This window comes from Chionomys nivalis, chromosome 8 (genome assembly GCF_950005125.1).
Source record: "Chionomys nivalis chromosome 8, mChiNiv1.1, whole genome shotgun sequence".
Lineage (NCBI taxonomy): Eukaryota > Metazoa > Chordata > Mammalia > Rodentia > Cricetidae > Chionomys > Chionomys nivalis.
The window spans coordinates 53,807,740-53,821,390 of NC_080093.1; the positions used below are offsets into that span (position 1 = coordinate 53,807,740).

Consider the following 13,651-nt stretch of genomic DNA (forward strand, 5'->3'; position numbering starts at 1 on the left):
GGGTGCTCAGAAAACTTGGGATTTGGGGATGTTTCTGGTTTTAGGGTGCTCAGCCTGTGCATGTTCTTCTGGAGTGTCCAGTTCATGGGCAGCGTGTGCCAACTGAGGAACTGTGCTTTCCTCTGCTGTAGGTCTTACATCTCCTTCGACATCCTGAGGAGAGTGCTGAGGGATTACTTCCAGTACGATGTCTTTTATTGCATGAACATCACAGACATTGATGATAAGGTAAAGAGGTGCCTAAGTTAGCACTCAGGTCTGAATAGGTGACTTGAGAGGAAGCAGGACTTTCAGATAAGAAAAATAGCTGCAGAACATCACGTAGGAGGCAGATTGTGAGTGTGGGGCCAATCTGGGTGGCTTTGGGAGTTGCAGGACTGCGTGGGCTACATGGATGGACAGATGGGCTGGAGGACAGACAGGCTCGGGTCCCTGCTGTGAGCTGATACCACAGGTGATGCAGATGGAGGATCTTGCACACAGGCATGCAGATGCTGCTAGACATTGCACATTCTGATCATTGGCTAGGAGTCCATCATCCCTGGCTTTTCACGGAGTAGGCCCACTCTGTATCTCACTAGCTGAGGAAGCTGGGGCCTCAGTGACCTGTCCTTAGACACTCAGAAGTTGACAGACCTCAGCCCCACTTTGCAGGTACAGGTGGAGGGTAGTAACGGTGTCCCACAGTGCCACACTGTTGGGACCTGTGTCTGTCCCCGTGGCCCTTCACCATACTCAGAGTTGCAGTGTGAGCCATGTTCTGCACATGGGAGGGAGTGGACTCTGTCATAATCAGTCTCTCACCTTGGCAGATCATCAAGCGGGCACGGCAGAACTACCTGTTTGAACAGTATCGTGAACAGAAACCCTCAGCTGCCCAACTCCTGAAGGATGTCCATGCTGCCCTGAAGGTAGGCCCTGGATTCCACCCTGCCTCCTTCTTGTGCCTCTCAGGCCCTGGGCAGGCCTCTATCTGGGATGGTGTTTAACATGGCAGTCATTTCCAAGACAGTACTCAGATCAGCTACATTAGGGTATCAAAGCTGGTGTCGCCCCTGCCAGGCCCATGAGACAGTCTCCAAGGCAGAGTCCTGCAGGATATGATGTGGAGTAGGTGATGCTCCTGACGCTTAGGGGAAATACCTGCTCTATCTCCATCCCTCTTGGTAGTACCTGACAGAACTGCTCTCTATCCTCAGTGTTTGGGGTCACAAGCGATCTGATGCCCACTTTTGACCACAAGGCAGACACTTGATCTGTAAGTTCTTGTCGCATCCACGGTGCTGTAACCCCCACTGAGGAAGTGTGTTCTCTCCAATTTCGCACCTTTATTCTGAGTGAGCCTCCTTTTAATGTGAAAATTCTCGTGTTACAGTGTCTTAGCTATTTCCATATTGCTGTGCTAAAACACCATGATGAGCAACTTGAGAAGCTGATTTTGGCTTACGGTTCCAGAGGGATGAGCCCATCATGACAGGGAGGCTTGGCAACAGTTAGCAGGCCTGTTAGCAGAAGCAGGAAACTGAGAGTTCACATCCTCAAACCCAAGAACAAAACAGAGAGCAAACTGGAATAGGAGAGTGTGGCTTCAAGCTCTCAGAGCCTTACACACACACACAGACACACAGACACACACACACCCGTGACATACTTTCTCCTGCAAGCATGCACCATCACCTTGGGTCCAAGTATTCAAATCCCAGAGCCTATGGGAAACAGTTCTCTTTTAAGCAATCATACTTATGGTAAGAATGGATCGTTCTGATTCCTGTCACACACCAACCTTAGCAACTACAATGACAAATGCTGGAATGCTCAGAGCATTGTCCCTGGGAAGGATTAGGCCCGAAGTTAGAGCATAGCTGTCTTTGAACTGTCAGAACTGAGAGCTGGGGGAGCTGGGGCACCTTTGACATGGGAGATAGCTAGCCACCAGCTGTTGGGGCTTGATGGATGTACATTTTGTACCCGTTTTGCATGGGGGACAACTTGCTCAATGTGTAGCCACATGTGAAGAAGAGTAGCAGATCTCCTGGGTTGGGAGCTAAAGTCTGGGCAATGGGGAACATAGTGCTCTGATGCATTGAGTCAGCTTTAGGAAGCAGTGTTCTGCGCCGTGCCTGACATATTTGGTGTATTCTATGGTTGTAGCCATTTTCAGTCAAGTTAAGCGAGACAACAGACCTCGACAAGAGGCACATGCTGGAGCGGATCCAGAACTCTGTGAAGCTTGCCACAGAACCACTGGAGCAGGCTATGCACTCCAGCCCCTCTGGAGAGGAAGTAGACAGCCATGTGCAGGTGAGCCCTTCTGGGTTTGTATAAAACGTCATATTCTGCACATGATTGATCCACATTCAGAGTCAATGTGACCCAGACCCATGGCTCCATTCTTATGTGCTCAGTCATTGTCCCATCCTACCTGGGAACCCCAGCCTCTGTAGTCCCATTCCCAGGCATGGAGCTCAGCACCAGGGAGACAAACCTGGCTCCCTTTACCCCATGCTTGCTCCTACCACTTCTACTTAGAATGCAGGGGAGCAGCCGTCTGTTTTCCCTTTCCATAATTATCCACTGGATCTTCCCTCGCATTTCTTGGTAGCAGAAAGCAGAGCCAGCAATTGAAGGTGAAGTGAGCAGAAGCTTGTAGTTGGCAGTGGAGCTGGGGCTTTCACACTTGCCAGCTGTCCTACCATAGCAGCTCTCTGGACACAGGGCCCTTCCCCTTTCTGCTAGCACCCCCTGCTGGCCACTCTGTAACTCAAGGAAACCAGATAGGAGGAACGTGGCTGCAGGTCGTCAAGCAGCACAAAGGTGTGTGCAGCAGAGACCTGGGCTTCTGTGTTACTGACTTGGGGCCCCCGCCTGAGCTGACCATCCTACCTCTTGCTCACTCTTTCTGTTCGGGTTTCTCTCTTCTGTGTTCCTACATGACAGAGTCTGGTGTTGATGATGAGTCCATGTTGATAACCTTGGGGGCCATGTGCTTTGCCTCAGGTTGTATTTTTGAGGTGGGCCCACATTGCCATTCCTCTGGGGCAAGTTTGTAGTGGCATTTCTTTTTTTTTTTTTTTTCATAAATAAAGCTTGCCTGAAGTTCAGAGAGTAAAACAGCCATACTGGCCAGCCTTATAGACCAGGCCCCAGTAACACACACCTTTAATCCCAGTAGCCACACTAGTTTGCCATAGAAACCAGGTGGTGCATGCCTTTAATCCCAGCCCTAGAAAGGATTATAACATGGGAAGAAGTGTTTCTCAGACACAGTCTCATTCTGAGATTCCTGGAGGCAGGATCGCCATTTTCAGACTGAGGCCGAGGTAAGAGCCAGTGACTGGCTGTTTGTTTTTCAGAACTTCAGGTTGAACCCCAGTATCAGTTTCTGAGATTTTCTTAATTGTGCTTCACAAGTTTCTCTCTCATGCTTTTGCGGCCTGCAGCCAGGTGACCAACAGTCCCACTAAAGTCCTTCCCCAGTTCTCCCACCAGTTCCCATCTTAAAAAGTCACATTCCAGCCCCCAGGAGGCCAAGGCAGGGGGATTGTAGCCAGTTCCAGGTCAGCCTGTGCTGTGTATGGAAACGTGTGTACGTACAAAGTTCCGATGATATATGTAACATAAAAACTGCCATCTTAGCCAGACAGTGGTAGTGGGTGCCTTTATTCCCAGCACTCAGGAGGCAGAGGCAAGTAGATCTCTGTGAGTTTTAGGCCAGTCTAGTCTACAAAGCAAGTTCCAGGACAGCCAGAACTGTTATACAGAGAAACTCTCTCTTTAAAAACAAACAGACGGGGGCTGGAGAGATGGCTCAGTGGTTAAGAGCATTGCCTGCTCTTCCAAAGATCCTGAGTTCAATTCCCAGCAACCACATTGTGGCTCACAACCATCTGTAATGAGGTCTGGTGCCCTCTTCTGGCCTGCAGACATACACACAGACAGAATATTGTATACATAATAAATAAATAAATATTTAAAAAATAAAAACCAGACAAGACCAAAAAAAAAAAAAAGCTGTCATCTTAACCCTGCAAGCACATGTATCTCAGTACCAGGATCAGCCATACTTGCGTGCCACCGTACCCACACCTTCTCAAACTAAAGCTACCTATGAAGGACTGGTTGCCCAGCCCCTTTCCTAGACCCTGGCACTGCATCCTGCCTTCTTTGTCTGATTGTTTAAGGATCTTGAGTAAGTGGAGTCATAATTCTTATTATTGCTGGCTTCTCTCAGCACAGTGTCTTCTGGCTTTGTCCATGTTACAGTGTAGGAGCTTCTGTTGTGCCATGGACCCTGGCTATGCACTCTCGTGTCTGTGCACATTTATGTTGCCCTGCTGTTTGCTGTTGTATTACTGAAAACATAGTGTGCAAGTGCCTATTCAAGACCCTGCTTTTAGAAGCAGTTTGCCTATGCCAGAAGTGGAATTTCAGGATCCTACTTTGATTCTTTGTTCAGCCTTCTGAGGAATGCCATCCTGATTACACAGCACATTTGTGCGTTCTCAGCAGTGCTTGTTGCCCTGTGCCTTTGGTAAAGCCATCCTCGTGGATGGGAGGCAATCCCTTTTGTGGCCTATGATTGCCTTTCCCGGCCGCCAGTGGTGTTGCCTGTCTGTGTGGGAGCTGTAATATGTTATCTCCGCAAGTGCCTCAGAGTTTCTTTAGGACATAGTCCAGCATAGGGAAGGGAATTGCTGAATATTAGACCATATATTTGGGTGACTCATGGGAGTCCCCAGCACTGACCATAACCATACACATCGCCAGGCTCTCTGAAGGGTCTGGGGACTCAGTGTGCAGTTGTATTGTTTCTGCGATTGGTCACAGTGATATAGTTAGGACATCATCATGCTGAGAATAGGCAGATGCTGCAGGATTCCACACACAGCTCTGAATCAGCCTGCACCTAGGCAGAGCATGTGCTGCCCTGGACAGATCAGCCGTGTAGGAACTGCATCTCCCAGGGAAGCTCACAGGAACCTCAGTGGTTAGGGCTGCGGCTTCTCCACTCAGCACACTCAACAGCTGAGACTCCAGGATAAAGCAAGGGCTCCATCCTCATGGTCTCCAGTGTTAGAGCAGAGCCCATGGGGGCTGCTGCAGCAGGGCTGGGTACCAGATGCTCAGCAGAGGGAACCTGGCCTTCCTCAGGGTGGCAGCCTTGTTCTTCTGCAGATGCTTGTGAGTTTGCCCGCGACCACACCCAGCATGTGCACCTTCACCTGTCTTACTGGTGTCCCCTTCTTTCCTTTGTCAAGTGAGTGTTTAGAGGTGACACCTGTGACTTGAACATCTCTCCCAGAGTCTCCTGAGACAGTTCTGCTGCCTTCTTGGATGAGGTGATTTGGGCTTCTATCATGTCCCTTCCCCTGCGGTTGGTGACTTTTTTCTGAATGGTTGGTTCATAAGCATTCTACTTCCTCCTCTGCCCACTAAAGCTTTTCACTTTTTTTTTTTTTTTTTTTTTTTTTTTTTTTGGTTTTTCGAGACAGGGTTTCTCTGTGGTTTTGGAGCCTATCCTGGAACTAGCTCTTGTAGACCAGGCTGGTCTCAAACTCACAGAGATCCGCCTGCCTCTGCCTCCCAAGTGCTGGGATTAAAGGCGTGCGCCACCACCACCCGGCTAAAGCTTTTCACTTAACTGCATTGCTGACACTCCTGTCTAACAGTCTTCCTGCCACTGCCTTTCAGTGAGCAGAGAGCCTTAGTTTTCATCCAGGTTTATCCCTGTTTGTTGTTTGAGTCTGTGGTCTCAATGTATATCCCAAGCTAGGCTAGAACTCTGTGGCCTGGACCTCACACTCTCCGTGCCTCAATTCCCGAGTGCTAGGATTGCAAGCCTGCTGTACTGTTGGCAGCCCTTTCTTATAGTTACATTTGATTTGTATTTTAATAATTAAAGCTTGTCTGAAGATCAGAGTACAAAACTAAGCCACTAGAGGCCAGGGAGTGGTGGCACACACCCTTAATCCTAGGACTCAGGAGACCTGGCAGACAGATCTCTGAAGTTCAAGGCTACCCTGGGCTAAACAAAACCAATCCAGAAACAGATCCAGATTGTGGTGACTCACATGTTTAGTCCCAGTGTTTGGGAGTTACACGGCTTTAATCCCAGCACTAGGGAGGTGGAGATAGGAATGATATGGCTGGACGGAGAGAGAAACATAAAGGGGAAGAGACAGGAACTCGCTCTAGTGTGGAGTCTGAGGTTTGGTGGAGACACAGTGCAGTCTAGGCAGTCTGAGGATCGCCCCTTTGGTCTGAGCATTGGTAGAGGCAAAAGGTCTCTCTAGTGGCTTACTGCTCTCTCTGCTTCTCTGATCTTCAGCTGTAACCCCTGTATCTGCCTCTGGGTTTTATTATTCATGATACACTTTCCATTTTGGGTAGTGACATTATTTTGTATGAAGAAATCTGCCCCACCATTCCTGTGTTTTCTTTCAAAGGTTGTAAAGTTTCAGAATTTCCCTGGAGGTCGTGCACATTGCTTTATGAGTGGCCAAGGGAGGATTCTGCCTTCCCCTAGGTAGGGGATAGGTAGGTGATGCTCTCCTGTCCTGGAGGCTATAGCACCAGGACATTTCTGCATGTCCTATGTGAACTCCGTCAGTTGTGCTGTCCAGCCCAGCTGAGGCACCTACTGCCAGTCTGAGAGGATGCAAATTTTGATGGTGTCCTATGGCATGTGAAACGGTCCAGACCAGCCTGTACTTGGTCTGGTGCTTCACTGGATCTGTCCGCGTCATTGACCCATGTCCATTCTTTGTTACCTCTTTCCTTCTTTTTTTTTTTTTTTTTTTAGAGTTTTTGTATTTGTATGTTTATGTGCATGTGCCTGGGTGAATTTATAAGCACCACGTGCCCATAGGAGTCTGTGAAGTCTGACGAGGGCCTTGGATTTCCTAGAACTGGAATTGCAGGGTGTTTAAGCTGCCATGTGAGTGCCGGGAATTGAACTCGGGTCCTCTGGAAGAGCAAGCCATCTTTCCATCCCAGCCTTCGTTCTCTACTCCGTTTTGTCTTATTCCTTAATAGGCGGAGCTCATTTTTTGTTTTAAGTGGAGTTTTTTGTTGCTTTGTTTTTTGTTTGTTTTGTTTTGGAGACAGAGTCTCACTATGTATCTCACACTTTCATGAAACACAGTGTGTAGACTAGGCTGGCCTCAAACTCAGATCTGCCTGTCTCTGCTTTCCAAGTGCTGTGATTAAAGGCACGCGCCACCACCACCCGGCCTGGACTGCACTTTTTACATTAGTTTAGTTGCTATTTGGGTGAGACTCATCACCCAGCCAAGTGTGTCTGTCCTGTGTCAGGTTGGGGACACTGTCTTATGCCAGAGAGGATTCTGTAGTCTGTGCTGTGCCTCCTGTTCCTCAGCTGTGTTGTTGGGAGTCTGTGTGTCTTTGCTAGTTCTCTTGACAGCCCATCCTAGTGATACAATGGTTTAGAGTCTCCTGGGAAGAAGGTCCTCCCATGCTGGATTGTTTACCTCTCCTTTTCTAACTAGACCCCTTGCCTTCCCTCTCTTCCTTCCGTGCTGGAGCTGAAACCACAGGTGCCTGCTGGGCACTTGGCTACCGAGCACCCACCTTTTCTCCTCCCTCTTTAGAAGTGGGGGATGAGTCTCCTTGTGTTACCCAGATTAGCCTTGAATGCTGTTTTGATGCCTGAGCCTTCAGTTTGGCTAGATTGTAGGTCTGTGCTACCAGACCTGTCTATTTGGTTCTTAAAAGTCTTCTTTTTACCATGCCTTTAGACCTACCAGGCAGAGGTCTGAGAGTTCAAGGCATGCCTGGTCTACAACCTGAGACTTTGTCTCAAACAAATCAACAAACAAAAAGTGTTTCTTAGAATAGACTCTGAGTCACATAGAAAGTGAGAAGTAAGACGGGTGGTGGTGGTGCACGCCTTTAATCCCAGCACTCGGGAGGCAGAGGCAGGCGGATCTCTGTGAGTTCGAGACCAGCCTAGTCTACAAGAGCTAGTTCCAGGACAGGCTCCAAAGCTACAGAGAAACCCTGTCTCGAAAAACCAAAAAAAAAAAAAAGTGAGTGGTATTAGGTATTTCCTGCTCCCTGCACAGCTGTCCCCATCAGCTGCACATCACCAGAGTCCTGTCTTTGCTACCATCTGGCAGCCTGCTGTAATAAGTGGTTGTTTGGCTTTGTGGTCAGCTTCCTGAACGTTGGGATTACAGATGTGACCACATGTGCTGTCTGTCCTCTGGGTTTGGACCGTCATCACAGACCTAAAGCTATGTGTACTCCACCTGCTCCTCTCTCCTCTGAGCTCCTGGTCACTGCTGCACTTTATGTGTCTCTGTAGACAAGCCTTCCTCAGGTGTGACTGAGTTGCAGTTGCATAGAATGTGCCTTTCCAGCCTGGCTTCACATTGAGAGTTCTCCCTCCTCTCCCCATACACACCACTTCAAATGCACACCACCTGCAATACACACCACCCCAATGCACACCACCTCCAGTACATACCACCTCCAGAGACACCTGCTGGACACCCTACAGTTCCCTCAGTTCTGACACTCAATGAAGAAGGCCGCAGCCTGTGAGGCTAAGGCCTCACAACTTCAGCTGCCAACTACAAGTCATAAGCTGTCACCGACCTTGTGACCAGTCAGCTGTGAATCTAGTGTCCCCACAGTCCTCCTCAGCTTCAGTCAGTTTGCCAGGACCAGTTTCAGATCTCCCAGAATCAACTGAGATACATTTACTGGCTTATTAGTACAGCATGCAGGGACAAGGGCCAGCCAAGGCCATCACTCCTGTGTGCACCAGCTTCAGCTACCCACATCTTCTCAACTTTGTCCTTTGACTTTTTTGTGGGTTTTGTTGTTGTTTGTTTGTTTGTTGTTTTTGTTTATTGAGATAGGGTCTTTTCACAGTCTAGTCTGGCTTTAGCCTCAGCTTCCTAAATTCTGGGATTCCACATGTGACCACCACAGCCCACTTTCTTCAGTTTCTTGTGAGCCTTCATGATGCAGGTATGCTTTAGTCTGTGGAAGGCCACTGATGATCATGCAGCCTCCTTCCAGTCCCTTTGTAACTTTGGCAGCTGGAATTCTCTCACAAGCAGACCCCATTTCCAGTCTGTCCCCTCAATGGAACAAAAGATGCTTCTTCACCCAGGGCATTCCAAACTATTTAGAGGCTTTGTGTAAGAAACCAGGGACGGGACTGGATGATTGCTCAGAGGTTGAAAACATTGACTGTTCTTCCAGAGTTCCTGAATTTAATTTCCAGCAACCACATGGTGGCTCACAACTGTCTAGGATGGGATTTGATGCCCTCTTCTGGCCTGCAAGCAAGCATGCAGACAGAACACTGTATACATAGTAAATAAAATAAATATTAAAAATATTTTTAAAAATTATATTTAAATAAAAAAGAAACCAGAGACAGGTGTTGTAATTAGTTCACAGTACCACTGCTTCTCTTAGAAACGTGTTCTAAGTCTCTTCCATGTCTTTGTGGCCCGAGAGCTCATGTCTTTTTAGTCCTGACTAATATTCCATATCCTGCTGTCTAGAGGCATCCATTTGTTTATCTAAAGGATGTTTTGCTTCCAGGTCCGGCAATTATGAATGAAGCTACTATAGACAGCTGTGTGGGGGCTTTGTGAGGACCTAGCTTTCCAGCTCTTTTGGGTAAATAACAATAAGTGCGCTTGCCAGATCATACAGCAAATGAATTCTTATTTTTTTTAAATATTTATTTATTTATTATGTATACATTATTCTGTCTGTGTGTATGCCTGCAGGCCAGAAGAGGGCACCAGACGTCATTACAGATGGTTGTGAGCCACCATGTGGTTGCTGGGAATTGAACTCAGGACCTTTGGAAGAGCAGGCAATGCTCTTAACCTCTGAGCCATCTCTCCAGCCCTGAATTCTTATTCTTAAGAAGTCTTCTAAACTGTTGGCACCATTCTGAACTGCTCTGGCCTTGAGCGAGTCCCCACGGCTGTGTCATTGGCAGAGTCCAGAAGACTCTACCACCATCATAGGTGGGGGGCTTTTGGTAACTGGGTTAGGTTTGTTTGTTTATTTATTGGTTTGTGTGCATGTTTGTGCAGAAGTCAGAAGAGGGAGTCAAATCCCTGGCTCTGCAGTGACAGGATCTGCAGGGACTGTTGTGAGCTGCCCATCATGAGTGCTGAGATTCAAATTTAGGTCACCATGGCTGAGCAAGTGATCTTAACCACTGAGCCAGCTTCCAGCCCCTGTGCTGTGTTTTATTTTATTTTGAAACAGGACCTTTCTGTTTGCCCTAGCTGTCCTGAACTTACTGTGTAGAGCAGACTGGCCTAGAACTCGCAGAGATACACCTGGCTCAACTGTGTTTTAAAAAATTTGTAGTTAATTGATGGCATGTTTTCTCAAGCACCTTTTCGTGACTGTTCTAGATGGAGCTCCTTTAAAGAATACCTTTCAAAATGTTCATCTCTCAGAACTGGACAGTTGTTAAAAGCCCTGGCTGCTCTTCTGGGTTCAGTTCCCCACACCACATGACAGCTCACAACTGTCTGTAATTCCAGTTCCAGGGCGTCAAACACCCTTACACGTACATACATGCAGGCAAAACACCAGGGCACTTTAAAAGAAAGATGTTGATCTCCAGTTGTTCATTGTTACTTGTAGCAGTTACGTTTCTGTTCCTGTGATAAAACATCATGAACAAAGGCAACTTCCGGAAGTAGTTTGGTGATAGTGGTGCAGGGTGATGACTTATGGTTCCAGAAGGAAAGTCCATAATGATGGGGAGGCATGGCATCGGGCAGCCAGAGCAGGAAGCTGAGAGAGCAAACTGGAAGTGGAATGAAGCTAATCTCATGCGCTCTCAGAGGGGTTTCTTTCTTTAAGACGTGAGGTTGGCTGTTTTATGTTAGTTTTGTGTTGCTGTCGCAGATTCCTGAGGGAACTGACTTATGAGGAGAGAAGTCCTATTGGTTCAGCTTCAGGAGTTTGGGTCCTTGAATGGCCCTGATGCTTTGGGTCTGGGGCAGGACCACAGAGCATGGCAGAAGGTGGAGGATGCTGCTAATTTTGTGGCTGTTGAACTTTTGTTGTTTTTGTTTTTGTTTGTTTGTTTGTTTGTTTTGAGACATGGTTTCTCTCTGTAGCCCTGGCTGTCCTGGAACTCACTCTTATAGACCAGGCTGGCCTCAAACTCAGAGATCTCCCTGCCTCTGCCTCCCAAGTGCTGAAATAAAAGTGAGCACCACCACCTAGCGTTTTGTGGCTATTGGAAAGCAGAGATGGGAAGGGACCACCCTAGTGATCTGACTTCCTTCTAAGCTCCATCTCCTCTACTTCATAGCCTATCAGTGCTGAGAGACAACCCTACCGTCTTTGATACACACTCCTCTCCTGAAGTAAGTGTCATAGGTTATTGTGTGTGACTGTACCAGAACACTTGAGTCTTGGTAAGCTGTAAAGTATAGAAATCTATTCCGTATAATTCCTGAGCCTGAAAAGTTCAGGGTCAAGGTATCATCCACTGTTGGGGACAGAATAGAAAGAGAGGGCATGTGTCAGGGAGGTCGCCTCTGGCACTTCCACAGTGAACATTAATGTGTTTATCAAAGGCCGATGACCTAAACACCTGTTGGCCTCACCTTCTCACACTATCAGCGCTGGCTGTGTCTGCAGCATGGCTTCTGGGGGACATGAAGCCCAGGGCAGTCAGCTAGGCAGGCCTTCTTTCTACTTGAAAAAGGTCCCTCCCACTTCCGTCATCCCACAGGCAACACAAGCTCATCTCTCTTCATATCAACTTTGAGAACTTGGTGGGACTCCCGGAAGTAAGCATGGTGACCGGCCCTCTGGAAGCTGTCCCTGCTGAACCACCCAGTCTCTTTAGTTATTTGTCACATTGCTGGCTTTGCTTTTCACACTGGCTCCATGGCTGTCAACTCATGTGTCCTATTGGCTGAACTCTGCTCTCCTGGCTGCTGTCACCACCTCCCATGCCCTCTAGAGTCTAGAGCTAAGAGGAGCCTGTGCTTTCCTCTCTGCTTCATACCTGCTGTGTGGTGGCGTAGCACTCTCTGTAATTCACGCGGGTCCTCACCGCTGGTACTGGAACTGAAATCCAGTCTTTATCACTTTCATAGTTATACATTTGGAGGTCATCTGATTATGGTTGGTTTTTGCTATGTGGTATTTTATCTGCTGTCATGGTGACTTAGTTTCTAGAAGTACCCAGGCCACTGGTACTGGATGCTGGATGGCCAACATGGGCTTGAAAGCCCACCTCTACTTTCTCTCAGCTTCATGCCCCCTTCCCAGGAGGCCAAATTCCTGAGCCTACCTCTGTCCCTCACTTAGTGGCCTGTTTCTGGGACAGCTGTTAAAATCTAGCCGCCTGCTTTCTGTCCGATCTCAGGCAGTCTACCCTAAAAATCAGTGTAGCCCAGGCTAACCTCTGTTTTCCTTCCCGAGTCTCCCAGGTGCTAGGATTACAGGTTGGGAGGTCTAGTGTCTCAGTTTCTTTTGGCCTCTATGTGGTTGCTGCATTGTGGGTTTCCAGGTAGTACAGGTCAGAACACAGAGCTCCCTCACAGCTCCCGGCCATACACTGTGGTCTCTTGTTAAAGCTTGTTAGGTGTCTCAGCCGTCCACCCTCTTGCACCTCAGTCTCTTGTCACTGAGGTCAGATTTGCTTTCATGACTTCCATCCTTTGCCCAGCACTTCCTGAACATCCATTGGTTCCATCACCCGTAGCTGTTAAATGCAGATTCCTGGGCTAGAGAGGGCTTAGCGGTTAAGAATAAGTTTGGTTCCCAGCAACCACGCGGTGGCTCATAACGACCTTTGATATGACTACAGCTTCTGGGGATATGATGTCCTCTTCTGGTCCCTGTTTATCCCTACACTCACATGGCAGACGCATATATGTTACTAAAAATAAATCTTTTTGTTAAAGCACAGGTTTCCTGCATCCCCTAGACCTCTGCTGGTGGGTGCTGACTGGGCTCTGTGGCCTGCCTTCCCACAGTTTCCAAGAATGCTCTCAGTGTAGGCTTCAGACCACATACTAGCTTTGGTACCACGACCTTTGAACAGACTAGATTTTGATGGCACCCACTTTCCTGGAGATGGGATGCACATGGAGCCAGCTTAACCCTGGACAAGACTGTTCGCATTAGTCACACCTAGATGGGGTGTGACTAGCCTCTGAGTTGTCTCTGCTTTGGCAGCTTTGAGAAGCACGGTTTGGGAGGTCTAGTGGGAGGCCCAGCTGTTGACTGTTTGGAATGGTGTCCTTTTCAGTGTGGTCTTAGAGGTGGTTTGCAGCATATGCTACTTGGGTACACTTTTCCTTGAGCCCCTGGGGCTGCCCTGCTGGCTGCCGACTCCCTACATCAGTGGGAACTGAGGACGGGATGCTGTCCTATAAATTATTTTCCTGTTTCTTCTGTCTAGCTCCTTCTTAAGACACTCTTGTGGCTTTCTGCTGTTTCATAAGATGACCAGGTGTGATGCACTGCCAGCCTGTAGCTGTCCCCTGAGTTCTGAGAAGTCCTTGGGTGTTTCCCCAGGTTCCTACTGTTTCCATTCCTCCCTCTAGGATTCCTGTCAGAGTCCCAGCTCTGTTCCGCCCTTCTGTTTCACCCCATTTTGGGTGACTTCAAG

The 13,651-nt window shown here is 48.2% G+C and overlaps 1 protein-coding gene across 4 annotated transcripts in view; it reads left to right on the forward strand.

The window, feature by feature from the left end:
* Nucleotides 1-13,651, forward strand: part of Cars1 (cysteinyl-tRNA synthetase 1) — a 51,227-nt gene that overhangs the window by 15,160 nt on the left and 22,416 nt on the right. For all 4 annotated transcript variants that reach the window (XM_057779561.1, XM_057779558.1, XM_057779560.1 and 1 more), the window contains 3 exons: nucleotides 132-228; nucleotides 813-911; nucleotides 2,152-2,301. In XM_057779561.1, coding sequence (XP_057635544.1) covers nucleotides 132-228; nucleotides 813-911; nucleotides 2,152-2,301 — 346 coding nt within the window. The remainder of the gene's footprint in view (nucleotides 1-131; nucleotides 229-812; nucleotides 912-2,151; nucleotides 2,302-13,651) is intronic.